This window comes from Chaetura pelagica, unplaced genomic scaffold (assembly GCF_000747805.2).
Source record: "Chaetura pelagica isolate M959 unplaced genomic scaffold, ChaPel_1.0 scaffold49, whole genome shotgun sequence".
Classification (NCBI taxonomy): domain Eukaryota; kingdom Metazoa; phylum Chordata; class Aves; order Apodiformes; family Apodidae; genus Chaetura; species Chaetura pelagica.
In genome coordinates, this window is record NW_009970715.1 from 505782 (window position 1) to 524377 (window position 18596).

Consider the following 18596-nt stretch of genomic DNA (forward strand, 5'->3'; position numbering starts at 1 on the left):
AGGCACAAAAAGAGAAAGCTTACATTGTTCATGCAGCTGGATAATATTAGGATTAAAAACTCAGCTAACAATAGAGATGGAGATAAATTATTTTCTCGCCCTTTATTAGATGTGGATGTACATGTATTGATCTAATAACTGCTGAACAACTCCAGCAAAGCAGGACAGGTTACTGCACTGTGGCACTTGCTCCTGCATCTACTGCTGTGTAAGTAATGGGTTTTGCAGCCTTAAGCAATTCTGCTGATGGCTTCCATTCACAGCAGCATTGTTTGGAGAATCTATTCAGCTTGCATGCAAGCAAACCACAGAGGATATTTCTAATAGATGTTACATCTGCATATACAGTAAGCTGTCAGCTGCCCTTTCTGCATAGCCTCCCCAGCCAATTCAGAACACCTGTTGGAACCCTGTGAATTATATTAGACAAGATTTCATACTATGCATTGTTAAAAATACATCAACAGAAACTTTGGGCAATGCTGCCTGGAAAATACTGGTCAATCATCTTTTTTTCCCAGAATGGAAGCTTTTTAAAGCCAGAATTATAGATGTGTTCAGTGTCTGGGAAGCACTTTTGGGTGCTATTGCAATATAAATTATAAATTACCCACAAAACCCTGTTAAAAGAACAGTAGTTTCAAAATTGAGCACTTAAAGAGTTCTGAAAAGCCAATCCCAAGGCAGCAGGTACATCTGGCCACCCCCTGAGTGCAGGGCTCTGGGAAGCAGGCTGAAACTGCACAGTAACATGCTAGTGCTTTTTGCCAACAAGACCCTACTTTGTTCAGTCCTCAGGATGAATAATGCTCAGTGAATGAATATTTTGCTCTGTCCCCCCTGTTCTGAGTGTGACCTCTGCAGCTTCTTTACTGCAAACCAATCTCACTCTCCTCTGCAAACAGGATTACCCGCTGCCTCACGCTCTGCTTGGATCCAAGTGCTTCAGAACCATTAATGGATGGACAGGCACACCCCATTTTGAGATGCAGGGGGTCCCCAAGCCCTTGGGCTGAGTTTGGCCCTTTCCCACCCTCTGAGCTGCACCCCAAAGCCCTTCCAACAGCCGCAGTGCTGCTGTGTTGCTGCTGCACAACCCTCTGCCTCCTGCCCCTCTCCTTGTCACTTTGTCCTCTTCCTAATTCAGTTTGGCCGCTGGAAGCACCGTTCCCTCCTTCACGGTGCCTTTAGCTTCAGGAATGCAAAAGCAAGCTCGTACCTTGCAAGACCCAACAAACACACACAAACTCCCAGGACGTGTCTTACCCCCACGATTTCCTCCTTCCTCTTTTCCTCGTTGCTTCTTCTCCAACCGTCCCGGCAGCAGCCCCAGCCTGGTCCTTCTCCTCCCTCCCCGCTTCCCTCTCTCTGCCACCGTGTCCCTTCTCCCCGTGCTGCCAGGGGCAGCTCAGAGGGGCATCTCCCCTGCCAGAGCTCCCTGGCAAAGGTGACACTCAACCTCACATTGCAACCAGGAGAAAGAAAACCTGCCTGGTTAATGTTCACCCAGCCGGCGCAGCGATGGACTGCGGCTTGGGCTTGGGACAGGCACGGACATCAAAGCTGACAAATTCAAACCAGATTCTGTTGAGTTTGTGTGAACTCAGGGTTTTTTCAGACACTTATAGGCTGGCCAAACTTGCTTTTTATTTTTTTTCTGCCTTTTTTTTTTTTTTTTCCCCTTTGCTACTTGAAGCAACAGAAGATACAACCCTGAGAAAAAGGCAAACCCTGGCTCATCAAGTGCCAAGCCCCTTCTCTTCAATATGGGCACAGCAGGCTCCTCACCAAAAGAGCAAGAACAACTTGTAACATGTGGGGAAAACTGGATTTTTTTCCCTAATCTTGTTCTTTTAAATGGTTGAACAATTTTTCCTGAAATAAGAAGAGAATGCCCAGCCAGAGACAGACGCCCAGGATGGAAAATGGCTAAAACCTTGTAATCTTGCACAACTTGGAGACACTGGAAAGTTCATGCAACCTTCTCTTTGTGTGAAACTATCCTACTTTGGCTAAGAAATGTCTGTGCCAAAGCACAGTTGCTTTTCATCAGTCAGTGCTAAAACTCTTGGTTTCTTACCTCCAAATCTACCATGCATGGCACACTGATGGCCTTGCTAGAGATCCTGCAAATGCAGCATTGCCTAAAAATGCTGTATTTCTGGACAGATCAGCCATACAATTCCTCCTTATTTCCATGCTGCTGTTTCTTCTTACATGGAGCTACCTCCTTGGAAACAAATATTTCAAAATACTTTCATTCTCCTTAATACAGCATGTAAATACTGTAGTGTTCACAGGGGAGCCAGGAGGTCAAGATAAAAATGCTGCTGTGCATTTTCCAATTAATATATATTTAAAAAGCCTTACACAATGTATCCAGTTTAAATTATTCTCATTGTTTCCTGACAAGATAATGAATAGCATGAACCAAGTGCTCTTCTGCTTACAGTAAAATGTTAATTTGATCAAAGACCAGTGGTGTGAACAGCAAAATGAGATACTCACAAGCAAAAAAAGTATCACCTTCCACCAGCCAAACTGTATTTCCTCATTCTATGCTAAATTCAGTGTTACATGTAGCAAAATCTTCCTATGAGCTAGGAGTGGATATTATCACAAGCAATTCTGCTGAAGTTAATGAGCCTGGTTATGGCAGGAATCACCATGCTTGGTTTTTAAGCTCGAAGCTGCCATTCTTGCTTGCAAGCTGCTGCAAAACCTGTGTTCCTCAGAGTTCAAGATCAATTAAAGCACACTGGTTCCACCTGCTTTAATTTTCTAACTTCTGAGATATAAAAAGGTATTTTAAAACCTTTAAACAACCCTAGCATTTACAGACGAAGAGCAAGGTTATCAGAAAATCTGTGACATGAAAGCCTCTGCTGGGCTCTGGCACCTTTTTTTTTTCCCCTCAGCAGTGGAGAATTACATGGAAAAAAAAGCAAAAAAAGCTCTAACAAATAGAAGAGTTTGGGTTGTCTTCCTTCTTGTCTTCAGGCTATTGCACTTTCCTTTGCACACTGAAAAGCTGCCAGATAAATGTATTCCCAACTGAAGGCCAAGCATTTACAGGAAACTCCTGTGTTTGTATGAAAATAATGTTAACCATATTTTGCTTTTATACAGCTCTTCTCCGTGCAAGGATCTCAATGCACTTTATAAAGTAAATGTTATTATTCCCATTTTACAGATAGTGAAATCACAGGGTTAAGGGAATGACCTCATCTGCTATAAACCAGCAAAACTTCACTGAATTCAGCAGGGCACACCACGGCAGCAGAGGGTCTAGTTCACTGCAAAGGAAGTCAGAAATACAACCCAAAGACTCTGGCAGCATTTGTGGGTAGTGTCTGTGCTAGCAGGAGTCATGTCAAGATGAACACCCTTCTTCAGGGACTGCCTTGTCACTGGTTTTGCTCCCACTGCTGGGGCAGAACAAAAACCCTGGCACTGCCTGTTTTGTGCTGCATTTGTATTGCTAAGTGAAAGAGGAGAATTTATTCCATCTGCTCCTCAAAAACATACATATTTTATAGCAATCTCACGGAGTGGGAATATCTTTTCAAACCATTTTCCAATGTGATTTGTTAGAGACAGGAAGGTACCACAGCCCATGAAATAAAAAACCAATCTCAAGACCAGCATTTCTGCTAAAATGCCCTGGTGAGCTTTGCTTTCTACTTCTATAGCAGACATATATTTTAATGGTAGCTTGATTCAAAAAAATGCTTAACCTCACTAACCCCTCCTGTACAAATCTTAAAATCTAACACTACATTTCTGTGGAATAAATGGTACTGATCCAGTCTAGATTCTTTAATAAATGGTTATGGATTTTAGAAAGAACAGCTGCTCTTGTTTCGTTGATAACAGAAGTTTCTGTATTTTAATTTCTTTCACTATCAGCACTGTGAAGATGAAAAGGAAACCAAGGGAAATATTTTGCTTTTCCAAAGGGATAATATGGCACAGACACAGAAAAAAACCCAAACAATTATTTTTTTCTATAGTTTTCACAATATAGTCCACCAAAAAAGAAAGAAAAAAAAAAAAAGCCCCATGTTCTCTTTCTGTTATTACTCCCAAATTCTAAAGATACCTACGTATGAGCCTGTTTTTCAAATCTATTTCCTCCTCCTCAAGATTAAAACACAGCAACACAGGATCACCTAACCCTAACCAAAGTTCTTTTCCTTTTAAAAGTGAAAAAGCACTTTTTTCAGGAAGCCCAAACTACACAGCATATTAGGCTTGTTTAAAAAAGCAAACAAACAACAAACTGTGAACTGAATGTATAAGCCAGTAGACAGATCTGAATACATCAATGACATGAAACCACAAACTCAAATCTTAAAATGAGCCTCTCTCTCTGTTGTTTTCTTTTAACACTCCAAAGTATTTCTGTTTTCACAACACAGGAACGATTCTTTTCATCAGAAATCTCAGTTTTTCTCAAGCACAAGATTCTAGGTTGGTAGATGAAGTATAGAAACAGAAGGATAATTCCTTTGAATAGATTTGTCATCCCAAAGATTCATCATTTATTGCCAGAAACATGAGAAAGGTGTAAACTTGAAAAAGCACAGAAAAGTGCCAACCATAAATGTTTGTTTAAAAGACACATTCACACAACTGTAAGTGTTGCAAATGCAGAAAGTACACTGGAGCTTCATTAACTTCACTGATTGGAAATTACATTATTCTGGGAATCAAACAATAAAAAATTCAGATGCTGTATCCCAAACTATGATAAATCATTTATTTTGACAAGTAAGGGTAGTTTCGTTTTAATTATTTATTATTATGCTTCGTAGCAGATCAGAAAATATGCAGTGATTTATTGTGTAAAATGAAATCTTAATAAAATGAGTCCCTTCCCCAAACTACAAGATTATTAAATCTTCATGGAAATACGAGGGTGAACCCTCAGGTTATTTTTATTATCGAGTTGGTGGGTTAGTAAAATGAAAATAAGACACTCCTATGGCATTTAGTTTTATTTTTACTTCAGCCCTTTACAGGCCCAAGACATCCAATGCTGGGGGTGAGGAGAGAATCAGAGGGGGATGACAGACCCCAAAACCTGCCACAGCCCCCAGCTCTTCTGCAGTCTTGCAGATGATGGGGTTGGATCTTGCTGCTGAAGCAAGCAGGGGCTGCTGGCTTCTGACTTTACACCTCTGCTAAGGCTACACATAAAAGCTCATGGCTTCTCTTGAGACAGGCAGAGGTTGACCAGCCATTTCAATGTACTGTTCTTGTCCTTTTTTGTACCAGTTTATAGCTCTTGGGACTTCCAAGTGGAAGAGTCACTCCACAGATCACCACTGACACCCATCGCCCAGCCAGGACCTGCCTCACTCGGGAACAGTGGGTGTAAATGGGTGCACTTCAATTACTTCTGGTTGAGCTTTGCTGGTCTGAATGAGACTAGCCCTGCTGCAAAACCCTGCTCAAGATCTTGGATTAACAGCACTGGGTGTCTGGATTACCAGCTGAGGAAGGGCTGTCAGCCCAGCAGCCCTGCTGCCACCAGGTGGGACCTCCAGCACCCACCCCCAAGCCCCTTTACCCACATCGCTCCCCTCCAGTGAGGGATTTACTTCTCTTTTTAGTCAGGTTTATGGTTTGGGGGAAAAATTCAGCTTATACCTTGTATTAAGGATGCGACAAAGAGAAACAGAGCTTTGTGGTCACTACCCCTTTTTCTTTCTGAGCAGAAAACTGCAAAGCTCACTGGTATTTACAGGTAATTATTTCTACGAGCTAGTTATTTCTTCTGGGGATGATAACACACAAACAAGCCCAGAAAGCTCCTGCATGAGACAATTTGAGAATCTAGAAGAGGAAAAAACCAGTGGGAGATGATGCAGGCTGAGGGCCAAGAATGGTCCATGCCTCACCCAACAGGGCACAGGGGTGGGAGTGTATCATAACTCTGTCCCCATGGCGTTCATCACCCATCACCCAGAATCCAGACACTTTGATCAACATCAGTGGTACATCCAGCCTCTCCTTACTGCAGAACTGGGGAGGGAAATGGCATCCCCACCTCTGAGGAGTCAGATGTGTCCTCACTTAAAACAAGAGAAGTTCAGCAATGCCAGCTCTGGATGTAAAAAGGGCAGTAACTGAGAAAGGGATTTTAATGAAGTATCAGATATTGAAAAATTTACAGCAAATATCTTTCAAATTTTCAGTGGAAACATTTTGCTGTTCTGTAAATTTCTGCTCCAAAACCCAGTGGTTTGGGTCAGTGTTAATTCCAGAGGAGCAAAACATCACAGCAAAATCAGCAAGGCAGTCTATCCTCAAAGCAGGAGTCATGCTGAGCACAACTCTTTAAAGGTAGCCTTAACAATGGGGAATAAGTACTTGCTGAAATGGTAAAAGGAAATGTTAATTTAACTATTAGATACATAATTATGTTAAGTACTTGTTTCTGCAATTGTAACACTTGAGCCTGATGCAAACTGACTTTCTGGCCTGTGCAATGGGTTTAATTTCTTTCAAAATTTTTTCCACTATGAAGAGGTAAAACACAGGAATTGCTGCTACAAAGATTACTGTGTTGTAATTTATAGAAGAGCTCTGGAAAGGTAAAGCATCACACAAGGCAAGGACTGTGGGTGTGTGTCAGCAAATCAGCTGAGCTACTCCAGCAGCTCATCCTTCCCCATCTCCTGCAAAGCCACATGCTCCTCTTGTGTCCCTCATCTCGGTGCTGCTGCTTCTGACATGTTTTCTTGAGCTGCCTCAATTTGCTAAACCCACGGAAAACAGACCTGGTCCCTTCACTCCAAATTCAGGCCTTTCTGCAGTTACTGAGCTCAATGGACTCAGTGAAGGATCCCTCAGCTGCCAAAGCTGTTGTTAGGGAGGGGACAGGACCACAGCAGCTGGGAGGGGGAAAGGGGAGATGGAATCACCCCTTCTGGCTTTACAACAGCTCAGATACATTGCACACTGATGTCTGCACACAGAGTTTGCTGAATTACAATCAAACTAAGGGTTATGCACATGAGCAGTTAAAATTTTTGACTTAATAAAAACCAAAACAATCCAGCAAAAAAAAGACCAGCCCACACTGCAGGTTTGTTCCAGTTAGATAGGACAGTATCCTCAGCATTTATATGTAAAGAGATATATTCCATTTGATTATGGCAATAAGGAAATCAGAAATACCTGTTCTTTAACTACAACCACCTTTCTACTCTGAGAAAAGAACAAACCTGCTGAGTAAATAATTGCTACAACTTTGCAAAACATACTGCCTTTGCAAAAATCACAAAATCATTCTACCCAAACATCTTTAACACCTACATCTTTTCTAAAAAGTCTACAGATTTTCAAATAATTACTAGCACTTCCGTAAATATTTAATACTGTCTACAAAAGTTCTTTGACAGAACTAAAAACCCACTGTGCAAACCTCAGTTTTCTTTTTGCTGACTAAATAATCTACCCAACAACGTACCAATCTGCCTTCTGCTTCATTAGTAGTTTTCTGATTTGTAAAAAACTAATGCAGAGGACAATGTACTTGCTATACTTGCCAGCTGCTCCAGGGGAGAGTGGGGGGCTGAAAGCTGGTACAGCAAAAGGAAAAAGGCAAAACCAAGCAGCAGCTTGAAGAGGGGTTTATTTTCAAAAAGATTTGTGTCTTGGTCTGGCTCAGGGTGCAGCTCCACAACCCCAGGTGGGGAGGGAGGTGTAACAGTTCTTCCTGGAAGCAGGCTGCTCTCAGGTAAGCCTCCATTGGATTATAAAACCATAAGCTGAGAGACCTAAGCTCTGTGATCTTCCAACCTAAACCATTCTATGATTCTGTGATATGATTCTCTGATGAATGAAGCTCACTGATAACCAAATGCCTGGCTGAGGTTTCCCTCTGTGAAACCACCACCCACTGTTGGGTGTTTCACCTGTAACTTCTGAGTGTCCATCCACATCTTCATCACCTCAGACAGTCACTCAAAGTACACACTGAACCAGAGGAACACTCTGCCCTTTAAAGCCTTTGATATTAAAATAGTTCCATAAGATTGTGCTGCTTTCTCAGGAGTGTGTGCACTGTGAGGGATGTCTCTCAGGCTACCAAATTAGCATCTGCAGGAACACATTCTGATTTCTTTGTTCTCCTGCATAGCACAGTCTGACCCAATCCTTGCTAAAAATTAATACACCAGTAAAGCACATGAGAAAAGGAACAAGAAAAATCCAGAGAAGTCCACAAAAGCTGGAGCTGCAGCAACAGGTCAGGCCTCCCTAGGTCCCTGCTGGCAGCCCTGCCACTGCTGCAGGGCAGAGGCCCTTTATTTGGGTAAACCCATGTCTGAGTAGACACCAGCATGATGGATTTAGAAACACAAACCAACAATAACTATAGTGGGAAACTGAAGTTTAAATTACTAGAAGGTAAATATATGGCAAGCACTACCCTACTGTGCAAAAAATCCTTAGTCTCCCTAAAGAGCTGTATTATTCTCTAAATTTGCCTATTTTCTTACTCTTACACAGTTACAACTGCTAAGTGCATATAAAAGAACTGTCATGAAATCCAAAAGAGAAGAGGAAAAAAACCCAACAATGTCACACTTAGAATGTTATGAGGGACTAATTTAAAATCCTACCTGATTTGCTCTTTCAAGGTCCGTCATGATCATCTCAATTTCATCAGCCCTGGGGAGAAGAAGAGAGCAGAAGTACTGTTATCCCATGGAGAATACCTGCTACATGAGTTCATGCACAGCACAATTGCAACATTCATCCAAACAATACCCATTTTCAATATATTTTTAAAAAGTAAAAGTAAGACTGAGCAGGGACTCTTCTGACTGATGAAGCCCTCTTGGGTGCCAGCTCTGGGGACTGGTTTGCAAGTCTCCAGTTCCTTTGCCTGTTCCTTTTTTGCAGGGAAAGAAGCAAATTGACATCTGAGGATGTTCATTAGATCTTGGAAGACCTTCCTCCCCCAACCTTCTGCAGAAGGGCAGTGTCATCTTTCCTACATGTCAAAGTGCTTCACAGTGATAATTACAGAGAAGTCACAGACTACAGCTCTTCAGTCAACCACTTGTACAGACATACACAAAAGTAGCCTGTTACTCTTCTGTTCCACTTTGGTTCTAAATTTGGCTAAAAAAAAAAAAGATCTTGGAAGACCTTCCTCCCCCAACCAGACCAAGAAATTTAATTTTACATTCTGCAGAAAAGAGGGGTTTTGACACAAATTTATGAAACTCTAAATTTAGACTCAGGCTCTTAATGTACTTTACAAAGCTAAATAGGAAAGTCAAAGGGTTGAAAACGATACAAATAGTTAAAGGAAAAATAGATCCTTCACATATGGTGGCAGCTGACAGCCCTGAACCCCAGTTCCCTAAGACTTCACTCCCAGAAACAGATCCAATCCTTAAGCAATCTTTTTTCACTAGCATGCTGAATCTTGGGCAAATATTTCACACTCTCCTGCTCTCACCTGTGGCAGAAACCAGGAAAAGGGCCTACAGAGCTAAAAGTCTGTTCTGTATCAATATAATAAGCCATATTACTTCTCCCCAGACATTTTGCCTGTCTTGTATCTCTGGACCATATGGAAGCAATAGACACTATTCCTCATCTCCTATGAACAGCAGCTTTAACCAGCAAGTCCTTTTGCAATCTGCCAACACCATAATGTCTGTTTCTTTGTTTTTAATCTGTAGCAGATCATTATCAGGAAAAGCTGTGAAATACTGACATTCCCTTTGCTGATGCAGAAGAGTCAGTTTTTAGGCTGATCCCACAGAAGATCCATTTTTCAGTGCAGGTGTTGCTGGGAAAGAGGGCTAATTGAAGCCCATCAGAGCCCTGGCACACTAGATGCTGGATCATTACACTGAATATTGACTTCCAGCATTTTAGGTTTCTGCATGCACACTTAGGGAAATGCAGTAAAAGATCATAATAAGTAAATGTGTATGTATATAAATTAATGGAAAATTATTTTTAATTACAGCCTTTAATGTTGTTGAGGCAACTTGAACTGCCTTTTGGAAAAATCTTTTGGACAATAATGGAAAACAGATTAACATGTGTTTTCTTGTGCTGGACAAGCTAATGTGCTCTTACATTGGAAAGAAATCGTGCACACAATGTTTTGAATTAATAATAAATAATAGACATCAGTTACTGAATTGAACAATCACTCCTTGGGCAAATAAGGATTCAAAGTGTGTAGGGAGTAGCCAGAAGACTAACCCAGACAGGTTAACATAAGCCTACAGTAACACTTTTTCATTCTTTAGCCTCTGTAATTGTGAAGCACCTTTTGTTTTAGATTCCACCCCCAACATATTCGTTAACTTACTTACAGAAATTACAGTATTTCACATGGAAAAGATGTCCCTAAGACCATGCAAGTGACCCCACTATGTATCTATAACAGACACAGGAGTGAAAAAAGCACCTAACAAACCAAAAAAAAATAGAAAGCTTCCCAGCATTTTGCAAATATTTTTAGCTGGGATAGTTTAGGGATCCTCTTTATATAAGCTTATGTATTCAAGCTGAATTTATGTGTGAATGCCTCAGGTTATATGGAGCCAGTAAATGATGTCTGGATTATGTCACATGCCTCCCAGATCAGAGCTGGGAATGTCCCATCCCAACAGGCTGGCTACAGCTTAAGCAAATCCAGTTTCAGCTCGCTCCTCTGCAGGGTCTGGAGAGCAGTAAAATCACTCCCTTCCCTCCCAGACAGGGGGTGCCAGGTATGAGCCAAAGGTCTGAAAAGCTGCAGAACCTGAGAAGAGCAAATGACTCAGAAGTACAAAACCCCTGGGCCAGAAGAAGAGTGCCCTGCTTTGGGAGCAGAAGGGTCGTTTTTCAGTTCAGCCAAGGTGGGTTATTTTTTTCAGTAAAAAGATGGTGACTCTGACAGAGCAGAGATGAGAGGAGAGCTGCAGAGAAGTGAGTGGAGTCTGGGTACGTCCAAGGACCCTCAGCCACCTTTAAAGGTCACAGAGGCAAGTGAAGGGAGCCAAGGACAGGGAAACAGATGAAGACAGTGGAGCAAGAGGAGGAACAGAAAGATGTCCAAGGGCAAAGGACCAAAGGGAGCTGGGATCAAGAGCAGTAAAGCAGAGGAGCACCTGGGGCCAGAGGAAAGGTGTGTGGCTGGCATCAAAGCAGGCTGAAACACAGGATAGTGCCTGAAAAATGTAGTGGAAGGACACAGGATAATCCTGCATTTAAAATGGACAGAAGTATTTGTATGCCATTTCAGCTGGGGTCAGGATTTAAGAGCTCTATTACAGCACTGGTATATGCAGCCAATTACCAAAAAAAAAGCAACCGAGGATATAGGATGCCATAAAAATGACATTTCTGCCCTTCAGCATGTACAGATAATTCTGACTGAATCCAGTAGAAGTGTCAAACTGTAGCCAAGGGCAAAATTGTCCCTTTGTCCTTGCACCCAGACACACCAGCTGACTGATCCTGAACTCCTCCTTCCAGCCTTCCTGCACACAATCTGTCTCCGCACACCTAATAAAAAAGGATGCAACATCTCCAAACAAATGCAAGCAAAACACCTTCAGCCTCTCAGTCTGCACACCAATGGAGGTTAATGCTGCAACCATAAATGCTATCTTTAAGTAAAGTAATGAATTAAATTACTCTACATTCTTTCCTAGCACAAATGTCAACAGCATTCAGAAGAATCTTCAAAAGGATTTCAGGCTTTTCATTTTAAAAGCTCAACTACCACATCAGTAGCTGACACTCAGCAGTCTAAAATCACTTATTTGAGAAAGTCTCTAATAGCTACATTCCTTGTTTGCTCAGCAGCAGTATTTATTATAAAATAAATTACCGTTCTCACACCTTTTATACACTTGCAGAAACAACTTGCATTGATTTATTGTTTACAAAGCACCGAGTTGAATTCAAACCTGCAAGGTACAAGGAAACTCCACTTTTGGCTCACTGAGTTAGTCCCACACAGGTCATTTTTTGATGTGTTCACCATCCTCCACAACTGCTTATTTTCAGCCCTATTTCAGTATTTCTCTTTATTGTAATGGATCTACTTGACAGGCAAAATACCACCCAGCTCAAGGCTGCTGCTGGCATCCTGTCCTGCAGGCTTTCATTGAAAATTTGGTGGGAACCTTGAAGGGAAGAATGGCCAAGTTCAGCCAATCTGTGCCTATCCTGACCCTAATTTCTGCCCAAAGTCATTTTCTGTGAACTAAACTCACTTTTAAGACCCACAGATTGGATGGTTTTACTTTTAACTTCCTTTCTTCCTGAAGCAACATGGGACTTGGCCTCTTGTGTGTGTCTGGATCTCCCCCATCACCCCAAGAGCTGAAGACAAGGACAAAAACCCTAAAGGTCTGTCCATCTTCAGACAGATACAGAGAATGAGGGTAATTATTAACAAGAAGACCTGTTGCTAAAATATACTGACATGCACAGTGATTTACAGCAGATTTCTACACTGCAACTCAACATTTTTCAGGGTTTGTCAAGGGTGATACTTCCTCAACATGAAAACAGATCATCAGGAACAAATATTATCAAGCCTGTGCTTTCTCATTCCACAGATAATAAAATCATTTATCAGATCTAATTCCTTATAATCTCTGTGCTAGGGGAAAAGTAATAATGCACACAAGACAGTTCTTCTGTTGGTATTACTGATAGCTTGGTTCTCAGTTCCAACACTTTCAGAATTTAGGAAATCAAATTTTAAGCCTTTTTGAGGCTACAGAATAAGCATCACTAAGTAAGAAGAATTTGAACTGTTGGAACAGCTTGACGAGGAAATATTCTATTCTTTCTTCTCTTGCTCCTGTGTTAGAAGTGAAAACCAAAATGCATTAAATGCTATAAGGTATAAGCTTTTACCAGGCATAATAGAGCCCTCAAAGCTAATATGCCATCTAGAAAAAAACCCCAAACAATTTAAGAAATTTTTTAAAACCCAACAAACCCTGCTTTTCAATTCAGTTGCTTATGGGAAATAAAAGCCACTGAAAAGCTCCATTTTCTTTTTAAAAATCAAGATAACCAATTAGGTTTGAAGAGCATAACAAGCAGGAAAATTCAAGAATTGATAACACAGAAGCTCAGCTCTTTTTCTAAATAAAATTAAATCTGATTGAAACCCTGAACACCATGAAGCTATTCACTTGAAAGCAAGAAGAATCTGGACTTTATGATGAAAATCCAGTTGATCCAACTCCTACATTTAGACACTAGCTTAAAGAGGCAGAAACAATTCCTTTTTTATTAACATGACAAGTGAACAGTTTGCCAAATCTTGTGGCTACAGCCCCCTAAACATTCAAACTTACTGAACCTTGAAGGAAACTGCTGTTGGATTCTTTATACATGGGAGAACTGAAAAATACAGATGACACTTTTGAAATTGCAGTCAGTGGCGTGGCCAAGAAACTTCACTAGCAGGGCAGATGAATATTTTGGTTTGGCACAAAACAAACAACATTTTTTTTTCCCACACATTTGTTTTCTTTAAAAACATGTATAAGTTTACTGGTCAGAGCAGGGTATATGGAGCCACTGGGGCTTGTTAAAATGTTCTAACTGCTCAAACATTTACGCAGGCAATTTTAAACTAAAAGCACACATTATCAACTGATGTGTATTTGTGTTTAATTAAGAAAAAAAAGAAAAATCCTACTCAAAACATGTATTTTATGAATGTCACAGAGCAGATTTTGGCCAAATTAGGTAAATAACTTAGCCTCTTAAAATTAAAGGCAGTAGAATCTAGTAGTTTGCTAGCAAATGTGAAGAGTTATTTGGGACATTTGGGAGGGGAAGAAGGAGAAGGGTCAGAGCATATAAAAAAAAAAAGCTAAATGACTTTTTTCAAATTGCAATAAATTTTTTATCAGAGAAGGTTCCTGGCTGGGTCTAGGAAGTAATTTCAGATCACTAAACAACATCCAAATCGCCTGCAGCCCAATGATCACAGCATTCATTCAGGGCACAAAAGCATTCCAACATTTGAATATTCCATATTTTATTTTTTATTTATGTTAAAAATGGGGATAGATTTCCTCCCCAAATTCAAGACTCTTTCTAAGCTCTGCTGGTAGATGCCCTCATCTAATCCCTGCACCTCCATGACCCTGCCAAGATGCCCATGCTGCTGCCTTGCTTAATTTCTAGGAAAGAATGAAATAAGAAGCAAACACTTTTTTGGAAGCTGTTAGAAAGCTTCTGACAGAATATAACATAAACAAACCACTGATTCTATTTTCCTTGCCCCTTATGCGTGTCACTGGACACAGAGTTTAGGCTGGTTTAGAATTCATAATGATTTTAAGCCAACAAACATCCACATTAGAGAAATCCACCTTTATTGCTAAGACAACCTCCAACAGTGATGGACACAAGGGCTGCACAAAGGAAAGAAATAAATGTTATTTCAGCACAACCAGCACAGCACATCAAAGGTCAGGCACTCAGACTTTTTACTACTAAGTTCTCAAATCTACTTTTCAAATGGCAAGAGCTATAGGTTAATATTTTCTTTCAAAGCAACCCTCTAAGGATCTTCAGATCAGATAATCCTTTTTCCAATGTCATATAAATCCAGGCCTCTTGTAAAAGAATTTCTCTGTTCAGGGATTCATAAATCCACCAACTTTAGTAATGAATTGGGTGTTTCCTTTCCTAGGAACTCAATCGAAGAAAAAAAATCCTCTCTCTCCTAAGCAGTGAAACACTGAAGGCTTTAAATTGAGAGATCAAAGAAATGCTGGTTTCAGGTGCTCTGGTGATTACACCATATGTCATCTGGAGTAATCTAGGGAGTGGGTAAATGTCCACTGTACATTGCCCAGACCCCTCTTTGCAGTCATCCTATACTATATCAAGCATCTCCCCTAGTAAAAAGGAGAGAGACTCAGTGGTAACTTTTTCAGCATTTCTTTACTTTATTAGAAGAAATTCTAGTTTCCTCTCACTGCCAGTCTGGGCTCTACACAGTGCATCACAAACAGAAAAAATAAACCAAATCTCAGGCAAAGATTTCTCATTAAGCCACCAGGTTAGTATCCTAAGCACCAGGATCAAGCAGTTGCACCAGCTGCAGGGATGATCTTCACATAAACAATGTCCTAAGCGCCCAGGAGATGTCAAGTCATCATCAAATATTGATAAAGGTTAAAGAAACTGGTTATAAAGCCCAAGATATGGAGCAATACCTGAACAATACAAGAATCATCTTGATTGTTAGAAGGAAAACACCCTGTGGAATAAAACATCTTTCAGTCTGTGGAAAAACTGCTTTCCAAGAAAACCTGCACAGCCCTTTGTTTTGTCTTTCATGGCTTAAGTCAGGATTTCAAGGATAAGAAAATCATGTCTGCAACTATAAAGTTTTTTAAAAAAGAACAGACAGCAGCTTTATTCCAGTGATACACTCAGGAGCAGAGTTTCTAAAGATCAGCAGTGTTCTCCTAATCATTTCTACAGAGAGAAATTGAGACGAGTGACACTAACTGATATGCTCAATAAAACAGAAAGAGAAAAAAATCAGAATTAAATACCACAGATAATATCAACTCATAGAACCCAGAGCTGTAATTCCTGTGGTGCTACACACACATGACCTTGGCATACTGTGCAAACCAAAGAAAAGAACTTAATGTAAGCAGTTGGAATAAACAAAAAGCTGATTGGTTGTATTAAAAAAACAGCCAAATATATAAATAGATGGTATATATTTTTTATTTTATGGCAACACTGGTTTATGTTGCTCATATTTACATCTATTGCACCACAGCCAATATGAATCTTAGCTCCCCACACTGCTCAAGCCTCCTTTAAACACCTCTTACTCAGCTTTCATTGTGTTTTTCTCTCCACAGAAACAGGTCTCACGTGGACTCTGTCCAGCCATCATGCTGCCCATTACAGAAAGGAAAAGAAATGCAATAAATCTTTTTTTTTTTTCCCTAGTCTCACGATCCAACACGTCCTCTTTCACAATGCCTTTTTGCTTTACCCTGCAGTGTTAAAATCAGTACTTAGGGGTGTCCAGATTGGGATCATTCTGGGTTTCCTCCCACCCCAGACCACTAGTGACAATTCTTTGGGCCACAGAGGAGTTCAAGGAAAGCTGATGAAACACAAGAGACATTTTTTGCACCTGAAATTTGCAGAAACAAATAACCCTGTTTAGCTTCCCATTACAAAAAGGAAAAGAAATGCAATAAATCTTTTTTTTTTTTCCCTAGTCTCACGATCCAACACGTCCTCTTTCACAATGCCTTTTTGCTTTACCCTGCAGTGTTAAAATCAGTACTTAGGGGTGTCCAGATTGGGATCATTCTGGGTTTCCTCCCACCCCAGACCACTAGTGACAATTCTTTGGGCCACAGAGGAGTTCAAGGAAAGCTGATGAAACACAAGAGACATTTTTTGCACCTGAAATTTGCAGAAACAAATAACCCTGTTTAGATGGACCTAAAATTCAGTTTCCACTGACTTCTAAGAGGGCTGCTGAGAAGCCTGCAACTCCATGAGCTGTGGGCTCAGGCTGCTGCAGGTTCTAGTAGTGGCAGCCAAAGAGAGGAGTCCCCACAAGTCAGTTCTGGTGTAATAATATTGACCTGCTATTAGAGATGATGAAGAAAAAGAGAAAGAACTTTCTGGTGTTTAATTTTTGATGTATTTATGCCTGAATCCCATCTACATTCATGTCCTGAGATTGAGATACTGCAGCAGCATCAGTACAAACCCACCAGATGTGCAGGACCAAGCCCTCAGGGTGAGGAACACAATCTCCAGGTCCAGGTTATGCCGAATATTCATGCTCAGAGGAGCTGCTTTAGACAAACAAACATTCCCAGCTGCCTTCCTGGCCCCTGCCAATCTGCACTGTGCTATGCCCTGGGTAGCAGGAGTCACTGCCTGATCCAATACTACAGCTCTGAGGATTTTCTGACAATGCAGGATGACACAGATGTGGCAAAATCTCTATTTCCTAGTGCTTCCTGCTACAAATTGAAAGAGCTTGCTGCAATTCCCCTCTCCTGCTTTCAGTTGATTCAATAACATACCAGAATTTAAACACAGACACCCTTCCCTCTCCCTCACATCCACACAAAGCATATCAAAAGCAGAGAATTACTCCTGACTTGGCCTTGAGCAGCCAACATGATGTCAATTTTACATGTTTTATAAAGCAACAGCGTGTAGAAAGTAACTCAAATGCAGGTCATATCAAGCATGTGACCCACAGAGCAATCAAAGACTGCCTGAAACTGTCATTCAAGGTTCAATCATCTTCTTGCAGGAAAAATGAAACATCTGTGGCCCAGAGAATTAAGTTATGTATTGCATAATTCATCTGGTGTCTGCCACAGCAGCCATTTTAATGCTCTAGTGATAAACATGTTTGATTATTTTTGTTTTGTTTCCTGTCGCCTCCATGGTATTTCTATTTATCTACCCATGCTACAATGCCTAATGGAGATAACAAATATACAAAAGTGTTCTAGCTGGCTGATAAGACATGGGAAATCAGCAGCCTTATTAATCACGTTGAGGCAGCATCATTATTAAACCTTATGTTCCCTGTAATTGTACTCATTTGGGTTCTTTTGGGTACCCTCTGTAGTTAGATTTGATGATGAAGTAATTGTTTCCCAAGGATCCAAACACCAGTTTTAGAGGTCTATCTAATAGCAAGCTGCTCTCCTCAGACACAGAGCAAGTTTCTCACTGTTTCCTAGGTTTTCCATCCCCTCATTTCTTTTTGATCCCGACAGAAGCAGGAGGAAAGTGCATCTGATACCGGGTGATGCAGAGGACCCCTCTCTCTTCACTTACTCCACTAGTGGGTTTATGGTTTCCACTGTGAGAAACCCTCATCTAAAGCATCCTTTGCAAGTCATTTTAGGCAGTGATTATTCTATGAATTGTAGCTTAAGTCAATTTATTCCCAAATTTGTAAAGCCTAACACTGTCCCACCTGCCATGAACTCCACCGACTTTAAGAACACATCCCTGCTGAGCAGGTGGGAATTTTAAAGCTCTGGATCCACAACCTGAGTGTTTATTCCTCTTGCCAGGTGCTGGCCATTTCTGCAGTCTGTTCACAGAGCTTCACGTGGCAGTTAACTTGTTAAACAATTAAACAGAGCAGCTCTCATTTGTGCAATATTTAACAGACTTGGTCAATACTCACTTGCTCCAAAAAGGTGCTTTGCACTGGCCTGATGGAAGAAAACAAGCAACAGCTTCTGTAGTGGTGGAGAGGGGTGTGTTCTTATCTATTGTCATGATTTGGAGTCTATAGGATTTTCACAGTGAGCAAAATCCTCACTATAAAGCAACAAGTCAGCACTATTACAAAACCTGATTGGGCAGGACCAGTTCTACCTGACACTGAGAGCTCACACGCTGCCTCCTGGGATGCTCCACATGGAGGTGAGTCAGTGGATAAAATAACACATTCTCCCATAAGCCCAAAAATAAACAAAGCCTTGTTTCCTATTGATTGCTCTTATGAAGTTGTTTAGACAGTATCTATTGTCCTAATATCAGCTGTCCCATCTGTG

The 18596-nt window shown here is 40.9% G+C and overlaps 1 protein-coding gene across 1 annotated transcript in view; it reads right to left on the bottom strand.

Annotated features, from left to right (window-relative positions):
• CUX1 (cut-like homeobox 1) overlaps positions 1–18596 on the bottom strand; it is a 200071-nt gene that overhangs the window by 60695 nt on the left and 120780 nt on the right. Inside the window, exon 9 of the mRNA XM_010006050.1 lies at positions 8637–8685. Coding sequence (XP_010004352.1) covers positions 8637–8685 — 49 coding nt within the window. The remainder of the gene's footprint in view (positions 1–8636; positions 8686–18596) is intronic.